Source organism: Bos grunniens, chromosome 4, assembly GCF_055505025.1.
Source record: "Bos grunniens cultivar Pamir isolate PY7600 chromosome 4, Bosgru_T2T1.0, whole genome shotgun sequence".
Lineage (NCBI taxonomy): Eukaryota > Metazoa > Chordata > Mammalia > Artiodactyla > Bovidae > Bos > Bos grunniens.
Genome location: NC_141168.1, coordinates 559,873 through 579,146, shown reverse-complemented (window position 1 = coordinate 579,146; position 19,274 = coordinate 559,873). Strand labels below are relative to the sequence as shown.

Genomic DNA, 19,274 nt, shown 5'->3' with positions numbered 1-19,274 from the left:
AGCTTGAACATTAGGAAGTTCATGGTTCACATATCGCTGAAGCCTGGCTTGGAGAATTTTGAGCATTACTTTACTAGCATGTGAGATGAGTGCAATTGTGTGGTAGTTTGAGCATTCTTTGGCATTGCTTTTCTTTGGGACTGGAATGAAAACTGACCTTTTCCAGTCCTGTGGCCACTGCTGAGTTTTCCAAATTTGCTGGCATATTGAGTGCAGCACTTTCACAGCATCATCTTTCAGGATTTGAAATAGCTCAACTGGAATTCCATCACCTCCACTAGCTTTGTTTGTAGTGATGCTTTCTAAGGCCCACTTGACTTCCCATTCCAGGATGTCTGGCTCTAGGTCAGTGATCACACCATCGTGATTATCTTGGTCGTGAAGATAATCTGAGTCGTTATTAAGTACAAGGCCCACATGAGGTGTTGCCTGGACCCTGTGGTCAGACAGGGAAGACAGAACCAAATATAAAATGCAAAGACGTGTGGCCAAGGAGAAAGGTCAGGGTACAAAAGAGGAGAGTGGACAGACACTTGGATACCCAGCTCTCCAGAGGCTGTGCACACTGGCGGCAAGGGAAGCACCCAGCCTGAACAATGGCCTTGGCGACGCTGCCCTTGGACAGGTCACTCCAAGTCTAGGGGTCCCTGTAAATTGGCCCAGGGCACACTCCTGTGGCTAAAGGAGACGACGTGGGGTCATGTGTGGGTCCCCAGGCCCCAGTTTCTCTGCTCTGCACACACGTACTCCAAGTTGTCAGGCCGCGTGCGGCTGCTGAGGGTGGTTCGGAGCTGGCTCAAAACACATACTCACTTGTACTGTGACTGGTCGTTGCCACCGACATCTGGGGACGTCAACTTCTGCAGTAAAATTCGTATAATGCTAACAAAAAGGATGAAATTGACCTGCACAAAAAGAGATGACATTTCAGGGTGTGAAGTCCCCCTGCAAGGGAGGCGGCGAGGCCAGGATGTCTGCAGCTCAGCCTCGCCCAAAATGGGGCTCCGGGCCCCACTGGCTCAGGAGCGCCAGTGCCCTGCCCAGTCGGGTCTGCTCCCCCTGCCCGCCCCCCAGGTCAGAGCAGGGCAGTCTGTCTGTGGCGTCACCTATGTGTTGACCCCAGGCTGCAGCAGTTTAGTTGAGAATATTAAGACGTGCATTCCACAGATGGAAATCCAGTTCAGATCCAAGGCTGCACACTTTGGGGAGCTGACTGTGCCCCCCTCCAAAGGTGCATCTCCCTCTTGCCCTCCCCTTCCTCCTGACGGTGGGCCGAGCCACCTGTGGTAGAGCTCAGCCTGGGATTCTTGTCTCGAGAGGCTGAGTGGAACGGGGCCGTCTGTATTCACCACAGGGCTCTCTGCCCAAGTGCAGCCTGGTGGTAACTCAGGTTTCCACACAGAAGTCACTTACTATAATAGAAATTAAAATTGGTGTTCGTATAACCCACCAAGGAACACTGTGGTCATTGGTATCCCAGCAACTATTGAAGAAAGAGAAGGAAAATCACATTATCACGGATTCCATCTACAAACGAAGCATAGGAGGATAACACAGGCCTGTGGCTGCACCCCTTCGAAGGGGCTTGCCAAACCAGCCGGCACCCCCCACCCCGCCACGATGAACCCCTGACTCACAGGTTTGTTGGGTGGTCCCTCCTGACCGCCACGCCCTGTCTCCGGGAGGAAGCTGGGACAGCAGGCTTGTACAACGCCCCCCGATTGCCTGTTAACTCACACCCCTCCCAGCAGAACAGACCCACCCTTGCTCTGGAGCCTGGCTGGTTCCGACAGGAGGGTGTGGAGTCCTGGAACTCAGTGTGGCCTGTCTAGACCTGCAGCCCCGGCCTCCCCTGCAGGTAGAGGCCCACGGCAGTGAGTGAGCAAGACTGAGCTGGAGAGCTGCCCAAAGAGCCAGGGACAGAAGCACACCAATAAACTGGACCTGTGTGAGCGCCAAGCTTGGGGTGTTTGTTACTGGCAGGGGGCGGCTGGGAGGGGGCGGCAGGTGGACCCGGGCCTGCACGAGGCACAGCAGCTGCTGGGCTCCATGGTGGGAGCTGGGGTGCCTCAGGCTAGGCACGGCCTGCCCCACCGTGCACACAGCAGAAGCCTCTGGGCCTGGCCCAGCCGCAGGGCCTCAGAGGGCTGAGCCCGGATGCCCTCCTGCTGGGCTCCCACTTGGCTCCGGGCCACACGTCTCCCTGAGACGTGGCTCTGTCTCTGCCTGGCAGACCCTAGGCCCCGCTCCACGGCCAGCCCCCATTCAGCTCCACCTGCTCCGTGGCACCTGTCCGAGGTCCCCACCCTGAGTCGCCCCCTGAGCGTCCAGAGGCTGCCTTCTGCCTAGACACAAAGCTGCCCTCTGGCTCGCCAGGCCCTCTGTCAGCGGCGCTCCCCCTCAGCCACAGGCACAGCACTCACCCCGTGTCCTCCAGCAAGAGCCGAGCCACAGTCCACGCACCCGTGCAGACAGTGGGGATGCCTGCAGAGAGACACCCGGTCACCCCGGCCTGGCGCTGGCCACCTGGACCAGCCCAATGGGGACGCACACGGGAGCCTTCGTGAGCCCCCTGCCAGCAGGGACAAGGGCTTTCTGACGGACAGATTAATGGAAACTCTTCATAAATATGGAGAAGGCAATGGCACCCCACTCCAGTACTCTTGCCTGGAAAATCCCATGGACAGAGGAGCCTGGTGGGCTGCTGTCTACGGGGTTGCACAGAGTTGGACATGATTGAAGTGACTTGGCGGCGGCGGCAGCAGCTTCATAAATACACACAGGCTTACCCTCACGCCTTACTAAGCAGTGAAGATAATTAAATACGAGTTTGAAGGCTTCACAGGCCTGAAACGCATGTGTTTCTGGATGTTGGTACCAACGTGCTGGAGAGGCTGTGTCCCGACTTGGCAGAGACCTGAAGGGGCGCCCCTCACTGCGAAGGTGGGGCCCGCAGCTTCACCCCTTTCCGATTCCAGCTTAGGCAGAGCCCCACTGATGAGCACGTTAGGGGGACCTCGCTGGGGATGGTCTCCCTGCTCCTTCTCCCAGGCCCCTTCTTTCTGGTTCTCCCCTGACCCCCCGCCTCGGTTGGGGTTCACCCCAGGAATGAGAGTCACAGTGGTTTTAAACCAGGTTCTAGGGCTTCCCTGGTAGCTCAGCTGGTAAAGAATCCTCCTGCAACGTGGGATACCTGGGTTCAATCCCTGGGTCGGGAAGATACCCTGGAGAAGGGAAAGGCTACCCACTCCAGTAAGAATACTTAGAATTCCATGGACTGTGTAGTCCATGGGGTTGCAATGAGTCCGACACGACTGAGCAACTTTCACTTTCATTTCCTGGCTCCCAAAACATTAAGGTGTTGACTCCCTTCCTCCGGGGCAGCCCAGGGTTTTTCTGAGCGGAGAGGGTCTCTGTGGGTAGGTCCGAGCCAGGGGCACCTGGCAGGCAGGGGGAGTCCTCACCCCATCCGATCAGGAGGTAGGCCCGGAAGCGCCGGCCGGGGGCGAAGCTGACGGCGAGCAGGGTGTGGAGGTAGAGCCCCTCCACCAGCAGCCAGTAGAAGTTGGCCGTGATGCAGTACTGGAACAGGACCAGGCTCAGCTTGCAGCCCACCTGCACGGGGAGGGCCGCGTGAGCGCGCGCCACAGGCCCGGCTCCGGCCCCGCTGCGCAAGGAGCGCGGAGGTGCCTCCCGGAGGCGCGAGCGTGTGCGTGTGCGCGTCCGGCGAGGCCTGCAACCTGCGGAGGGCGACACGGGCCGGGCAGACGCACACCACGCCCGAGGGGACGGTCACCCTGGGTGACGCGTGAGGCCCGGCCCCCCTCCCCCGGCCGCCTCGTCCCCACTAACCCTCCGCTCACTCCCACTTCCCTCCTCTCTCCCTGCTCACTGTGGACTCTTAACAAGAGACAAGAAGTAAAAGAAAAAACAAGAGAAACCACCAAACAAAATGTTTCCTCAGGTGTTTAGAAAGGGGAAATTTAGGCTTTAGGTCACTAAGCTTATATAAATGCACCGAAAACAACCCCCCAGCACGTTTAGTATTCTGTGTCTTTACAGCCTGCAGCCCAGATACATACTTGTGGACGGATGGGCTGGATACACGAAGACGTGCGGATAGACCCGCGCACGTGCACTTGGTGGGCGGGCAAGAAACGCCTGGCAGCCCTTCAGGCAGGCGCGGCTGCACATCTCCAGGCCGCTCGCTGCCGGTGCCTGGCACTAGGTTTCTCTCGCTCTGTTTCTTTCTAAGGCAGTTAAGCTTTACCAAAGCCGAGTGTGGGGCGGGGGTCCGGCATGTGGAGGACAGCAGGGCTGGGCCCGGTAAGTGGAAAGAGGCACGCTAAAACCCATCGATGAGACCCCGGGACTGGCGCCCCTCGCTGGAACACTGACAGAGGCCGGCCTGGTGTCGGGGAGAAGGAGCCCCCCATCGATGAGACCCCGGGACTGGCGCCCCTCGCTGGAACACTGACAGAGGCCGGCCTGGTGTCGGGGAGAAGGAGCCCACGCCCGAGGGTGGAGGGGCCCACGGTGAGCCCTGCTGGCCAGGGCAGGGGCATCCTGTACACGGGGCGCCCACGGCGACCAGCTCTGCTTGTTACAACTTAAATACACGTGCCCTTCACTGCCTCCAGTCTCTCTCCAGTCCCCCCTGACCGAGTGGTGGCAGAAAGAGAAACCAAGGTGTGTCTGTTACTGGCGGGATGGTCGCACAGACTACGTCACACCTTCCAGATTCAAAGTAAGAGACCCTGGGACCCTGGTAGACTCAGAGTTTCCAAGATACACTGTTGAAGGAGGAAAAAAGACAAAGTGTGTTTAACATGATTCCAATTCCTTCTTCTTAGTAAAAGGTTTAAAATGCCATGTCTGCACTTCTTCACTGCAGCTCATACGCCATCAACACACTCCAAGGGCAGAGGCTCTGGGGTGAGGGGCTGTCTGCTGACCTTCAGTCGTGGGAAGGCCGAGAGGCCAGTGGCCAGGACTGCACCCTGCTTGGTTCCCAGCGGGTCCTTGGCCAGTCCTGTGCCATCTGGGAGCCTCTACCACCCACGGCAGCCAGGCGTGCAGGGCGCTGAGCCCCAGGGCCTGCAGGAGGTCCTGCTGAAGGTCAGCTTCGGGTGGCCCTCGGGTCGCTTCTTTTCTCCAGACTGCAGCCAGTTTCCACGGTTTGGATGAAACCCAAGCCAAGGAGCAGCAGCGAGGCGCCCGTGTGTGTGGGCTGGCCTTGGTAGGGACGGAAGCCGGGTTCTGTCTCTAGGTCCACTTTATGAGCCAGTACAGCTGGCTTCTTTGAGGGCCAACCCCTTGCAAAGGACGAGAAAACTGCACCCACGTCCATGACTGTCCAAGGCACAATCCGGGGTCACACCTGGGAACGCTTGCCTCTCGGGCCCTATGGGGACATAAGCAACTCCCTACGGTGCTGGGGAGACTTACAGCGTCCACAGGTGCTAAGAGCAAGCAAACAGGAGATCTTACTTAAACGTGTGGAAGTGACGGCTGCAGGGCTGGGGAAGGAGGCTTTGTCACCTCTGCGGGCCTGAAGCCCGGAGCCCTCACTGCTCAGCGAGCAGCAGAGGCGAGGGCCACGGCCACGGCCACTTTCGTGGTTTCTGGTGTCTTGTGTGCCAGCTGCCCCACACTCGAGGACGTGGGCTCCCCCAGCACCACTCAAAGCCCCTGTCTTCAGAGCTGTCCTTCCAGGGTTGGAGCCAAACTTTCTTGATGGGACAGAATGTGAAGAGTGTGTGTGTGCCTGGGTGTGGGCACACATGGCTATGTGTCTGCATGCACGTGTGTGAGCACACACTGCTGTGTGTCTGCATGCACATATCTGAGCACACACATGGCTGTGTGTCTGCATGCACATATGTGAGCACACACTGCTGTGTGTCTGCCTGCACGGGTGCATCTGTGTGTGTTGACAGGCTCTGCTCACTTCCCTTTCTCCTGCTCCCTCTCCCCTCTCTGCCCCTCTATTCTATCCTGGGCTGTGGAGCCCAGGACCCTCGGCAAAGTCAGGCCCCCAGCCCAACCTCCTGCCCTCCTCTCTGGGAGTACCCCTGTTCAGATGTTTCAGACCTCTGAGTTTGCCCCTAACGCTCCAGGCAGGTGGGACTTGGGGCAGGGACATCCAAGTTCCCATTCCTCCACCCCCACCTCCCTCAGCCTGGAGCCGGCCAGGTCCTCTGTCTACACAGCAGGACAGCATACTGCTCAGGTCAAGGGCCTGGTGTCCATGGGTCCATCAGGGTCACTACATCCTTTAATGAAGGAGGAGCTAAGTAAGGAGGGCTCCTTGGAGCAGAGTTCTGAGTAAGGCAGAGAAGCAGCAGAAGATTTCTCAGCCGGAGGAGAACTGGGTCTCCCGGGTCCTGGCCTCTGGGGGACCCCTGTCTGTGCAGAGGAGACTCCATCCCGGGACAAGAGCCCAGGGCTCCCCTTCCACCTGGGGTGGGACGTCCGAGTGGAGGGCCGTGCTGCTGATTTTACTGTTGCAGTCAGTCCACACGCCTCGCGGAGGGACTGTCCCCAGGGTATATTAACCTGCGGGCCGGGAAGCAGCTGCTCTAGTGTGGTAAAGGCTTTACTGTCTTAGAAAGACCCTGATTCAGACTTCTTCAGTCCAGAGGAATGGAGTCAGCAGATGGGTCCATCCATGCCGGATGCCGGTGGAAAGCCGGCTCTGGCTCCGCGTGGAAGAGCCGACCTGACCGGGTGACATGAAGAACCCGGACGAGGGAAGCACTGGACCGCGGCACGCTCCATGAATGCACCAAACTCAGCTTCCTCCTAAAGCCCCACTAAGTCCACCGCATGCCCCGCCTGCACCGCACAAACTCCCAGTCCGGGCGATCCCTGCGTGGCCCATTCACCGCACTGTGTCCTGGGCAGGTGCCAGGGCCACGCTCCCCCAGGTGGTACCCGTCCTGCCAGCTGGAAGCATCCACCGCTCAGAATCCCGGACACAAGGGAGAAAACGGCGTCGCACGTGCCCACCCGTGTCCCTTTCTTCCAGCCCCCAGCTGCTGCTGGTCCCTCCGGCGGTGCCCTCAAGCAAGTCTGGTTTTGCCCGCATCAGCGCTCAGGCCGTGACCTCCCAGCGGGCAGCGCCTGTGCCCCCACTCACGGCACCTGCCGCCCTGAGTTGCTCTGAGCGCAGGCCGGACCCCACCCCACCTTGACCGGGGCCTCGGTGAAGCCGGCTCTGGACCTCATCACAGACGGAGGTCGGTGGCAGGCAGGAGTAAACAAGGCTGCCTAGAGGGCCCAGCCCCGTACAGCCTTACCCAGGAGGATGGCAGGTCCAGGCAGTGCAGCATCCCAGAGCTGGAGTACAGCACGTCGTCCTTGACCAGCACTGAGACGGCCCGCAGGATGAAGGACAAGAACAGGTTCAGGTGGATGTAGTTCCGGGTGCAGTGCAGCTTCCTGCCGAGGGGAGGTGGGGGGCGCGTGGGGGAGGGGCGGGGGGGGAGGAGGGCGAAGGGGAGGAAGGATGGGGAGGGGGGAGGGGGGCGGGGGGTGAGGAGGGCGAAGGGGAGGAAGGATGGGGACGGGGAGGAGGGAGGGAGGGGTGTGGGGGGGAGGGAGGGAGGGGTGTGGGGGGGCGGGGTCGAGGAGGGTGAAGGGGAGGATGGGGTGGGGGAATGGGAGTCATGGGAAGAGGGAGGAGATGGACAGTTAAACACTTCGACAGATGCCTGTGTGGCTTTAATGTTAAAGCTTCTTTTTTATGGAAGTGAACAATGTTGAAGACTCTTGAGAGTCCCTTGGACTGCAAGAAGATCCAACCAGTCCATCCTAAAGGAAATCAGTCTTGGGTGTTCATTGAAAGGACTGATGTTGAAGCTCCAATCCTTTGGCCACCTGATACAAAGAACTGACTCAGAAAAGACCCTGATGCTGGGAAAGATTGAAAGTGGGAGGAGAAGGGGACCACAGAGGATGAGGTGGTTGGATGGCATCACCGACGCAATAGACATGAGTTTGGGTAGACTCCAGCAGTTGGTGATGGACAGGGAGGCCTGGCGTGCTGCAATTCATGGGGTTGCAAAGAGTCAGACACGACTGAGCGACTGAACTGAACTGAACTGAACAATTTAAGTATTCCTTGTGTATTCAAGATGGTTTCTGCTTTGCATTACGGTACACATTTTTGGGTATCAATATTGCCCTTTGTTTCTGACTTTGCGCCTTAGAGCAGAGTCCTAGAAACAGGGCTTTGGGATAAATGTGGACAGCACAGCCACGGCGCATCTGAGCCTGCAGAAGCATGCCCCACTTCACAGATGTGAACACCATGTGTCTCTGCAGCAAACTTCCTGCAAGACCACCTCAAAGGACCTGTCTTTGAACAACTTTATGTGGTATTTGCTTCTCTAAAACATGTTAAGAACATTTTGTTTATAATCATTTTACAACACTTAAATTCTGCTTTGGAGAAGACTTAATTAGATATTTGATTTAACTCTGACTTTTTATTGTTTGGAGACAAGCTGTTCCACACAAATGAACTTCCAAGATCATTAAAACATTAACTCCTCAAGTTGAAGTAGAGTTTACAAATTTGAAGGACATTAAAAATATATTCTAAGCAGACTTCCACCTGTGGCTCCAAAGAGAAACTTATCTGACCTCTCTCCCACGTCATCCGTGATTTAAAAAGCTGTCTACAGAGCTCTGGAGGGCAGCTGAGGCGGCTGGGATCTAAAGGGCTGGGGCCCTGGTGAGGAGGGAGCATCAGGCACTGCAGCCTCCTCTCATCTCCTGGCTGAGGGTTAACCCAGGTTTTAGGGCACAGCGCTGATTACAGAGCGGAGGCCCAGAGCTTGTAACAGCGTCACCAGATGGAACGGACGACAAAAGACGTTAAGGGCTTTCAAGGCAACAGAGTGGAGAAAAGGAAGCCACAGGGAGCCTCAAATTCTGCAGGCAGTTACCTAAGAGATTTTCCTTCTCTTTTTTTCCATTTCCCAAGGTGTTCATTTGTTGGATGAGTAGAAGGATTCCTAGGTTTTCATCTGAAACCCCTAAAGGGCTGTGACTTAGGAATAATGACAAACCAGCCTTCAGAGAGCCTAAAATGCGGCCTTAGATTGACTCAGTCCCTGCCTGGCTCAGGCTTGTCTGCCCATCTTGCTAGAAAGAGTAAATACTCTCTATGGTATGATACCATCTAAAGCCTCTATGATTTAATTATATGTAACTTCAATAATCAATTAATAAATATGCCAGAAATAGTACCAAATGATCAAATGCAGTTAAAAATGGAAAAACAAAAATAGAATAGATAGAGATCCAGATACTGGTATTTTAAGACATGACTATAAAATGGCTCTGATTAATATATCCAAGAAAATTAGAGGATGGTGCGCTAATAAATATTTCCCTTTACTTCTGACTTAGTGCCGAAGAATTGATCTTTTGAACTGTGGTGCTGGAGAAGACTCTTGAGAGTCCCTTGCACTGCAAGATCAAACCAGTCCATCCTAAAGGAAATCAGTCCTGAATATTCATTGGAAGGACTGATGCTGCACCTGAAGCTCCAATACTTTGGCCACCTGATGTGAAGAGCTGACTCACTGGAAAAGACCCTGATGCTGGGAAAGATTGAAGGCGGGAGGAGAAGGGGATGACAGAGGATGAGATGGCTGGATGGCATCACCGACTCGATGGGCATGAGTTTGAGCAAGCTCCAGAAGTTGGTGAGGGACAGGGAAGCCCTGTGTGCTGCAGCCCATGCGGTCACAAAGAGTCTGACACAACTGAGTGACTGAACTGATACTGGCTAGAGGATGGTATTAATTGTAAAAATCAAATGGAAAATTGAAAATTTTAAAAAACCCATGAAATTAAGAATTAAATAGCTGGGTTTAAATATTAGATTAGACACAGTAAAATAGAGTATTATTATAAGTTGGAAAACAGATTGGTAGACTGTGTCTAAAGTCCTGCATGCATGTGCACTTAATCGTGTCTGACTCTTTGCAACCCATGGACTGCAGCCTGCCACACTCCTCTGTCGATGGGATTTTCCAGGCAGGAATACTGAGCAGGTTGCCATTTCCTCCACCAAGGGATCTTTCCAACCCAGGCATCAAATCTGTGTCTCTCGTGTCTCCTGCACTGACAGGATTCTTTACCACTGAGCCAGCTGGGAAGCCCATGTCTAAGGTAGAGAGAAACGAATTAATGGAACATAGAAAGAAATAAGAGGAAGTATACAGGAAATGTTGAAAATATTTATCATGTGAAAATGGTGTTTCAGAAAGAAAGGAGAGAGAGAATAAGGTAGAGGAAATATTTGAAGAGCTGCTGGCCAAGAATTTTTGAAACTGATAAAATATAATAACAGATTAAAGGAATTCCACTAACCCCAAGAAGGAGGATTACACAGAAAACCACACTAAAGCCCATGACAGCAAAAGTGCTAAAAACCAAAGACAAAGAAAAAAATCTTCAAAGGACCCAGAGAAAAAGACTCATCCTTCAGCAGCATTATGGTGAGACTGGAAGCTGACTTTCAAAAGAAATAACGATGTATATCTTCAAAGTGATGAAAAAGAGTAACTGCCAACAAAGAATTCGGTCCTCTCAAAAATATCCTCAAAAGTGAAGGCAAAATTAAGATGATTTCAGGCAATCAATAGCCATGAGAATTCATTGCTGGGAGGCCTGGTCTCCTAAAAGGAGATCTTCAGGGAGGAAGTTGACTCAGATGGAAACGTGAAGATGCAGGAAGGAAAGAGGAAGATGGGCAATTCTAAACAAATACTGAGTTTGAAAATAACAAAAATAGTGATCACGCATGTGGCATTTAAAATATGTGCACAATTAGAATACATGACAATGACGCAGAAGTCATGAGGCTGAAGGGAAGGCTTGAGTTACCTGGAAGAGATGGAAATAGTAACTGGAGGTTAATGCCTGTGAGACACGGATGCACTTTGTTAACATGAGGTGGAAACCAGAGGAAGAAGCACTGAATATACGACTAACGATCCAAAAGGGAAACACTGGAATAATAAAAACACTTGACAACTTAAAAACAAACACGAATAGAGTGCAGGGGCCACAGAACAGCTGAGACAATAGCGAAGAGATGGAGGCAGACTGAAAGTGCAGCTTGCCAGCAAGCAGTCGGAACGTGAGCGGAAGACACTGTGTGCACGACTAAAAACAGACTGGAAGTAAAGAACAAATCTCAATTAAGTGGAGCTTACAGAACACGCAAATGTAAAATAGGGATGAATCTTGCAGATATCAAAGAAAAGAAGGCAGACATAGCTACACTAATGTAGACTTATTTTTAAGGCAAGGCGCGTTACTAAACATGGACAGCTTACAGGAAGACAAAACATGAAACGGGGGTGCCCCTAATAACATAACCTTGAAGTGTGTAAAGCAAACAGTGAAATAAATAAATGGAGATATAGTTAAGTCCACAATTATAGCTGGAGATTTTAATACACGTCTCTCAGTGACTATAGAACACGTGAAAGTGTTAGCTGTCCAGTCGTGTCCGCCACTCTGTGACTCCACGGACCGTAGCCGCCGGGGAAGTAGTTAAGCGAAACAGTAAAATTTAGAATATTTAAATAACACGATTGATAAATGATGGAAATGATATATGTAGCACACAAACCAGTAACTGTAGGATTTGCACTGTCTTAAAATGAAAATGAAACTTTGACTAAAAAAGACCAGATTCTGAGTCACAAATCAAATCTTAACAAATTTCAGAGGATTTAATTCATGTGGTATGGTCTCTGATTACCACAAGTTAAGCCAGAAATCATTAGCAAGCTGAATAGAAAACTAATAACAGATTGGAAATTAAACTATAAAATTTTATAGTTAAAAGATAATCAAAAGAAGAGCTTAGAAAAACTATGACTAAATGATAATGAAAAACACATCTTTAAACTTGAAAGATGGGAATGAAGCAGATCTGAGAGGGAAATTTGTAGATATAAATAAAAGCAGTTTAAACAAAGGAAGGCTGAACATCTAACTTAACAAGCTAGAAAAAGAACACCAAATCGAAACCAGAGAACACAAAAGGAAGGAAGTAATGAAGATAAGAGGGCATGTCAGTAAGTTAATAAATAAGCATACAAGAGAAAAAAGTCAAAAGCTGGTTCTTGGAAAACACTGATAAAACTGATAAAACTTTATACAGTATGATTCATCAAGATACAAAGAAGGAAAGTAACAACGACCAGTGTTGTTCAGTGTCTGACTCTTTGCAACTCCATGAACTGCAGAACACCAGGCTTCCCTGTTCTTCACAATCTCCTGGAGTTTGCTCAAACTCATGTCCATTGAGTCGATGATGCCATCCAACCATCTCATCCTCTTCACCTCTTCTCCTCCTGCCTTCAATCTTTCTGAGCATCAGGGTGTTTAGTCAGCTGTTCTCATCAAGTGGTCAAAGTATTGGAGCATCAGCTTCAGCATCAGTCCTTCAAAAGAATATTCAGTGTTATTTCCTTTAGGATTGACTGGTTTGATCTCCGTGCAGTCCAAGGGACTCTCAAGAATCTTCTCTGACACCACAGCTCAAAAGCATCAATTCTTTGGTGCTCAGCTTTCCTTATAGTCCAACTCTCACATCCATATATGACTACTGGAAAAACCATAGCTTTGACTATACGGACCTTTGTCAGCAAAATAATGTCTCTGCTTTTTAATATACTGTCTAGGTTTGTCATAGCTTTTCTTCCAAGCAGCAAGCATCTTTTAATTTCATGGTTTGCTGTCACCGGCCACAGTGATTTTGGAGTCCAAGAAAAGAAAACCTGTCACTGTTTCCCCATCTATTTGTCATCAAGTGATGGGACCGGATGCCATGATCTTAATTTCTTGAATGTTGAGTTTTAAGCCAGCTTTTTCACTCTCCTTTTTCACGTTCATCAAGAGGCTCTTTAGTTCCTCTTCACTTTCTACCATTAGAGTGGTATCATCTGCATATCTGAGGTTGCTGATACTTCTCCTGGCAATCTTGATTCCAGCTCGTGATTCATTCATTCCAGCATTTTGCATGATGTACTCTGCATATGAGTTAAATAAGCAGGGTGACAATCTACAGCCATGATGTACTCCTTTCCCAATTTTGAACCAGCCCATTGTTCCATGTGCATTTCTAACTGCTGCTTCTTGACCTGCATACAGGTTTCTCAGGAGGCAGGTAAGGTGGTCTGGTATTCCCATCTCTTTAAGAATTTTCCACAGTTTGTTGTGGTCCACATAGTCAAAAGCTTTATCATAGTCAATGAAGCAGAAGTAGACATTTTTCTGGAATTCTCTTGCTTTTTCTATGAGCCAACAGATGTGGGCAATTTGATGTCTAGTTCCTCTGCCTTTTCTAAATCCAACTTATACATCTGGAAGTTCTTTGTTCACGTACTGTTGAAGCCTCATTTGAAGGATTTTGAACATTGCCTTGCTAGCATTTGAAATGAGTGAAATTGTGCAGTAGTTTGAACATTCTTTGGCATTTCCTTTCTTTGCGATTGGAATGAAAACTGACCTTTTCCAGTCCTATGGCCATTACTGAATTTTCCACATTTGCTGGCATGTTGATTGCAGCACTTTAAAAGTATCATCTTTTAGGATTTTAAATAGTTCAGCTGGAATTCCATGACCTCCACTAGCTTTGTTTGTAGTACTGACTCCCATGGCTCACTTGACTTCACATTCCAGGAGACGACTCTACACATGGACATCACCAGATTGTCAATAGCAAAATCAGATTGATTATAATCTTTGCAGCTGAAGATGGAAAAGCTCTATACAGTCAGCAAAAACAAGACCTGGAGTTGACTCTGGCTCAGATCATGAGCTCTTTATTGCAAAATTCAGGCTTAAATTGAAGAAAGTAGGGAAAACCACTAGGCCATTCAGGTATGACCTAAATCAAATCCCTTATGATTATACAGTGGAGGTGACGAATAGATTCAAGGGATTAGATCTGGTAGAGAGAGTGCCTGAAGAACTATGGACAGAGGTTTGTAACACTGTACAGGAGGGGGTGATCAAAACCACCCCCAAGAAAAAGAAATGCAAGAAGGCCAAATGGTTGTCTGAGGAGGCCTCACAAACAGCTGAAAGAAGAGAAGCTAAAGGCAAGGTAGAAGGGAATGAAATACCCAAGTGAATGCAGAGTTAAAGCCTTCTTAAGTGAGCAATGCAAAGAAATAGAGGAAAACAATAGAATGGGAAGGACTAGAGATCTCTTCAAGAAAACTGGGCATACCAAGGGAACACTTCATGCAAAGATGGGCACAACGAAGGACAGCAAGGAGCTAACAGAAGCAGAAGAGATTAAGAGGCGATGGCAAGAGCACACAGAACTATAGAAAAAAGATCTTAATGACCCAGATACCCATGATGGTGCGGTTACTCACCTATAGCCAGATATCCTGGAGTATGAAATCACGTGGGCCTTAGGAAGCATTACTACAAACTAAGATGACCAATACCAGGAATGAAAAAGGAGGTATCAGTATAGCTCTTACGCACGTGAAAACATAAGAGATATAGATGAAATGAGCAGACTCCTTGAAAAATACAGTTTATAATTAACATAAAGAGAAACAGAGAATTTGAATCATCCTATGTCTGTTTTTAAAAAATTGAACCTAAAAATAAAACCTTCCCACATGACAGTCCTCCACCCAGATGGCTTTCCTGGTGAATTCCACAAACGCCACAGAGGAAGCAGCGCCTTATTCAACCTTCACTAACCCACAGAATAGGAAGGAGGCACTTGCTCATTCACTTGTGGGCCAGCATAACCGTCAGAGCAGAGCCTGATTTTACAAGAAAGGGAGTTATAGATTAAATTCATGAGTGTAGACACAAAAGCCCTAAACAAGACATTAGTAAACTAAACCCAGCTACATAGTAAAAGGATAGTACATAGAACAACCAAGTAGGAATGAAAGGGAGATTTAATATCAGAAAACCTCCCTATATAATTTTCACATTAAATGAACTTATGAGAAAAAACCACCTACTTATGTCAATATATGCAGAAAAATTATCACAAAATTCATAACCCATTCATGATTAAAAATTCAGAAAACTGGGAATTGAAAGGAGTGTTCTTAATCTGATATAGACTATCATCAAAATATCTGTAGTGAATTTCCTGCTTTACAGTGAAATACCTAAAGCTCCCACTGTGAGCTCAGAAATAAGGGCAGGGGCTCTGCTACCGTCACCTCCAGTCACCAAGACATGAGCCGCACATGGAAGAATCCAGATGGATTTACCTAATAAGTATAAAATTCATAAATTAAGCAAGGCTGCTGAAGCAAGATTAATACACAGAAATCACTTCCTTTTCTAGAAAGTTAATACACACATATATACAATAGCATAAACAAGGACTTTGGCATGACTATCAAAAGATGTCCAAGATATTTACTCAGAAGACCACAGAAGAGTATTGAAAGAAATTAAGAAAGCCCAAACCAAGGGAAGGAGCTCCTAAAGTCATGGCTGGGTGATTTAAAATGGTGAAGGTGTCCAGTCTGTCCAAGCTGATCTACAGATTCAATGCAATCCAAAATGAAATCTCATCAATTTTTTTTTAATGGCTACTGACAAACTGATCGATTATGGAATTGCAGATGACCAACCTCTTCGTAATGAGAAACAAGAGTTGACAGGCGTACATTGCTGGAAATCAGGGCTCGTTATAAGGCACAGTGGTTACAGCCACGCAAAAATGGCAGGGGAGAGAGGAAGGGGCAGACAGGACAGTGCGCAGTCCTGCTGCCGCCGCCGCGGTGCCCTGGCGCAGGCTGGCTTTCCAGGCAATGGCCTTGGAGAAGCTGAATACACACACAGAGAAAGCACGTGAATCTCAACCCCTACCTCACACCACCCACAAAAACAAACCACCCGTGGATCATAACCCAAACACAAGAGATTAAACAATAAAATTTCTAGATGGTAACAGGCTTAGGAAGCTCTGACCATAATGACAAACAGTCAACAGACTTGATTAAAATGAAGAACTTTCACTGATCAAAAACCTCATCAGGGGAGTATAAAGTTGAACCACAGTGCTGGAGATACAATCTGTAATTCCCAGGGCTGACAAAAGGCTGCACTTCAGAACTCCTAAAAATTAACTTAAAAAAAAAGAGAGACAGCTGAATAGAAAAATGAGCAAACACTTGAAATGGTACTGCAAAAAAAAAAAAAAAATTAAAAAGTTTCCAAACATGATATCATGATCCACCAGGGAAATGCAAATTAAAACCACAGTTCTATATTATACAGACCCAACTGCATGGCAACAGCTTTTAAAATTGGGATAACAAATGGTGTGGGAGATGGAGTAGAAGGAATCTTCACTCAGCAGGTGTGAGTGTGCAGCACCCGGAGAGAAAGAGTGTGTGCATGGCTATGATCAGGCAAGACGTATGATTATAAAACAGATGGGAATATAAGGGGAGGCGTGCACACACTCACACACCTGAAGAAGTGTCTACATGTGTGCAGGAGACGGCACATGCTGTTCACAGCAGCACTGCCTGTCGTCAAACAGCTGCCCCGAGCTCCATGAACACTGAATGAGTAAGTGCGCTGTGTTATCTTCACACAGGACAACCACACGCAACAACGCGGATCAATCTCCCTGCAAAATGCTGAGTGAGGAGCCCCGAGACTGGGCATTCCTCCCGTAAGTTCTAAAAGAGTCAAATTAGCGCTGCAGTCAGAGCTCTGAGTCGCGATCACCTGCTGGGAAGTGGGAGCTGACGGACAGGCGGTGTCCCAAGCCCGGCTCTGGGGCTGCTCCTGCTGGGCCGCGGCCTGGGCGCTGAGCTCGTGGGGAGATGGGTCTCAGCGTGGGGAGCCCTACCCAGGCCCTGCTGCAGGCTTCACTCAGGGAAGGCTGTTCTCTGTGTAACGGACCACAGGGGCCTCAGTAGTGAGGTGTGCTCTGTGTGTGCAACAGACCCATGGGGCCTCGGTCGTGAAGTCTGTTTCATGCGTGTAACACGCCCACAGGGTCTCAGTCACGAAGTCTGTTCCACATGTGTAACACGCCCGCAGGGCCTCAGTTGTGAAGTCTGTCCCACATGTGTGACACGCCTGCAGGGCCTCAGTCGTGAAGTCTGTCCCACATGTGTGACACGCCTGCAGGGCCTCAGTCGTGAAGCCTGTTCTGCGTGTAGCACGCCCGCAGGGCCTCAGTCGTGAAGTCTGTTCTGTGTGTGTAACATGACTCAGTAATGAAGCCTGTTCTGTGTGTGTAACACGCCCGCAGGGCCTCAGTAGTGAAGCCTGTTCTGTGTGTGTAACATGACTCAGTAGTGAAGCCTATTCTGCGTGTGTAACACGCCCGCAGGGCCTCAGTCGTGAAGTCTGTTCCCTGTGTTTGGCACGCCCGTGACTGTGTGAACAGATTCCTGAAGGTGAATGGGGTGCATGTGGCTGTGGATCCGACCCTGCCATCCCCTGTTCAGCAGCAGGGCCTCCTTCTCAAGTTGCTACAACTGGGATCAAGAGCACTCACCTGCTGGAGGTGTTGTAAGGACCAAATTATTAATAACGACCCTGATGAAACGCACAGCACAGGCTGGAGCAATCACTGCAGCTGCTCCTGGGCCCGTGAGTAAAGGCCCGTGAGCACATGCTGGACCCCGGGACGCGGTGAGGAGCACAGCGCCCGACCGCCCACGACTCCCGCGCAGAGCTGGGCCCTGCGCCGGCTCCCAAGTCTGCACGCCCCTGGACGAATGAGACGCTCCCTCTCTGTCTGCAAAGTAAGGTCGTGGTGGCTCGGTCCTTTCTCAGCCTCTGGGCTGTTTTGGAGAACAAATGTTTGGTGACCGCAAAGAAGTCTGTTTCTTGGGTGTGGTGACCAAGACAATGGGGCGTGTTATTTTTATAACGTGGGTTTTAGACTCAGCTGTCTCACAGCTCTCTGGGGGTGGCGTGACCAGGCGGACAGAAACCCAGACGGAAGGCGGAGCCCAGCCTGCAGCTGTTCCTCACTGAGCCAGCGGCGCAGTGACTGCCACTGCAGGAGTGTGCTGCCCATAACCAAGCATCTTCTCTTGCAGAGAAGATGGTGTTTGATATGCATAAAGCCACCTGAGATCCTCCTCACGGGTCATGACCGTACTTGCAATAGTTAAATAGGCCGTGAAGGACAAACCCGAGGGAGACTGTTGATGTCAGTGTTAGTCGCTCAGTCGTGTCCGATTCTTCGTGACCCCACGGACTGTAGACCGCCAGGCTCCTCTGTCCATGGAATTCTCCGGGCAAGAAAATCAGAGTGGATAACCATGCCTTTCTCCAGGGGAATGTTCCTGACCCAGGGATCGAATTTTACCAGCTGAGCCACCACGGAAGCCCCATACTGATATCAAGTATATGGTTTGCTCGAGATAGGAGCTCTGAGTTTTTTCTCATTCAAGTTACCCTGTGCCAGCTTACCTCCTTAAATTTTTTTTTCTGTATTAACAATTTCTATATTTAAAAATGTACAGTTAAATATAGAAGATAGCATAGCAAATAGTAATAATATTATATCAGTTTCTTAAAAGAGTTTTTTATCATATACAACGACAGGTCTTCCCTACACTTTTCAAAGTGCAGTTCTGGATTAAAGGCACTGCCTCATTCTTCTTGAGAATGATCAGCCACCTGTCACACCTGAGATGCCTGAACGGAGAGAAGCACCAGCCAACAGCTGCTGGGATCTCGTCTACACGCTCCGTTGCCTCCACTCGCTCATTTTCTTCCAAGAATGGATCTCCTAATTTTTAAAATTCTCCATTTGCTATGCCACTGATGTTATCTGAAGGCTGACCGACACCTGATCTACATTTTAGCAGAGAGAAAGAAGACGTGGTGTGTGGAGGAAAAGGAAAAGGAGGGAGTCTTGCCAAGAGAGCACCCACACGGGGCTGGAGGCCTGGAGGCAGTGGGCCGCCCACGTCTCAGCCGATGGAATCTGAGCTCTGACCACCTACTGTCTGACAAAGGTGCCCAGAAGGTCTGCACAGTGTCCCCGAAATCAGGCGCGTGTGGGCCCCTGACCCTGAACAACTCGTCACAGTCTACGCCGTGACGACACCATTTCCCTCTGTGTCAGGGCCAGTCCCAATTCCTGCCAGACGTCTTTAACAACCCGCGGCTTCTGCCTTTACCAGCCTCCAACTCCTTCTCCTCCCCGGAACCCTCTCAGGTTTACCTGAATCTGTGTCTCCCAAGTTGCAATTCCTAAGACC

At 50.1% G+C, this 19,274-nt stretch overlaps 1 protein-coding gene across 11 annotated transcripts in view; it reads right to left on the bottom strand.

Moving 5' to 3' along the window:
* Positions 1-19,274, bottom strand: part of VIPR2 (vasoactive intestinal peptide receptor 2) — a 69,261-nt gene that overhangs the window by 5,334 nt on the left and 44,653 nt on the right. For 5 of the 11 annotated variants that reach the window (XM_086394621.1, XM_086394614.1, XM_086394622.1 and 2 more), the window contains 5 exons: positions 7,302-7,443; positions 3,465-3,615; positions 2,424-2,484; positions 1,414-1,483; positions 814-905 (listed from right to left, as the gene is read on the bottom strand). In XM_086394621.1, the coding sequence (XP_086250747.1) occupies positions 814-905; positions 1,414-1,483; positions 2,424-2,484; positions 3,465-3,615; positions 7,302-7,443 (516 nt within the window). The remainder of the gene's footprint in view (positions 1-813; positions 906-1,413; positions 1,484-2,423; positions 2,485-3,464; positions 3,616-7,301; positions 7,444-19,274) is intronic. The other 6 variants (XR_015161818.1, XM_086394616.1, XM_086394615.1 and 3 more) reach the window with 2 other exon arrangements.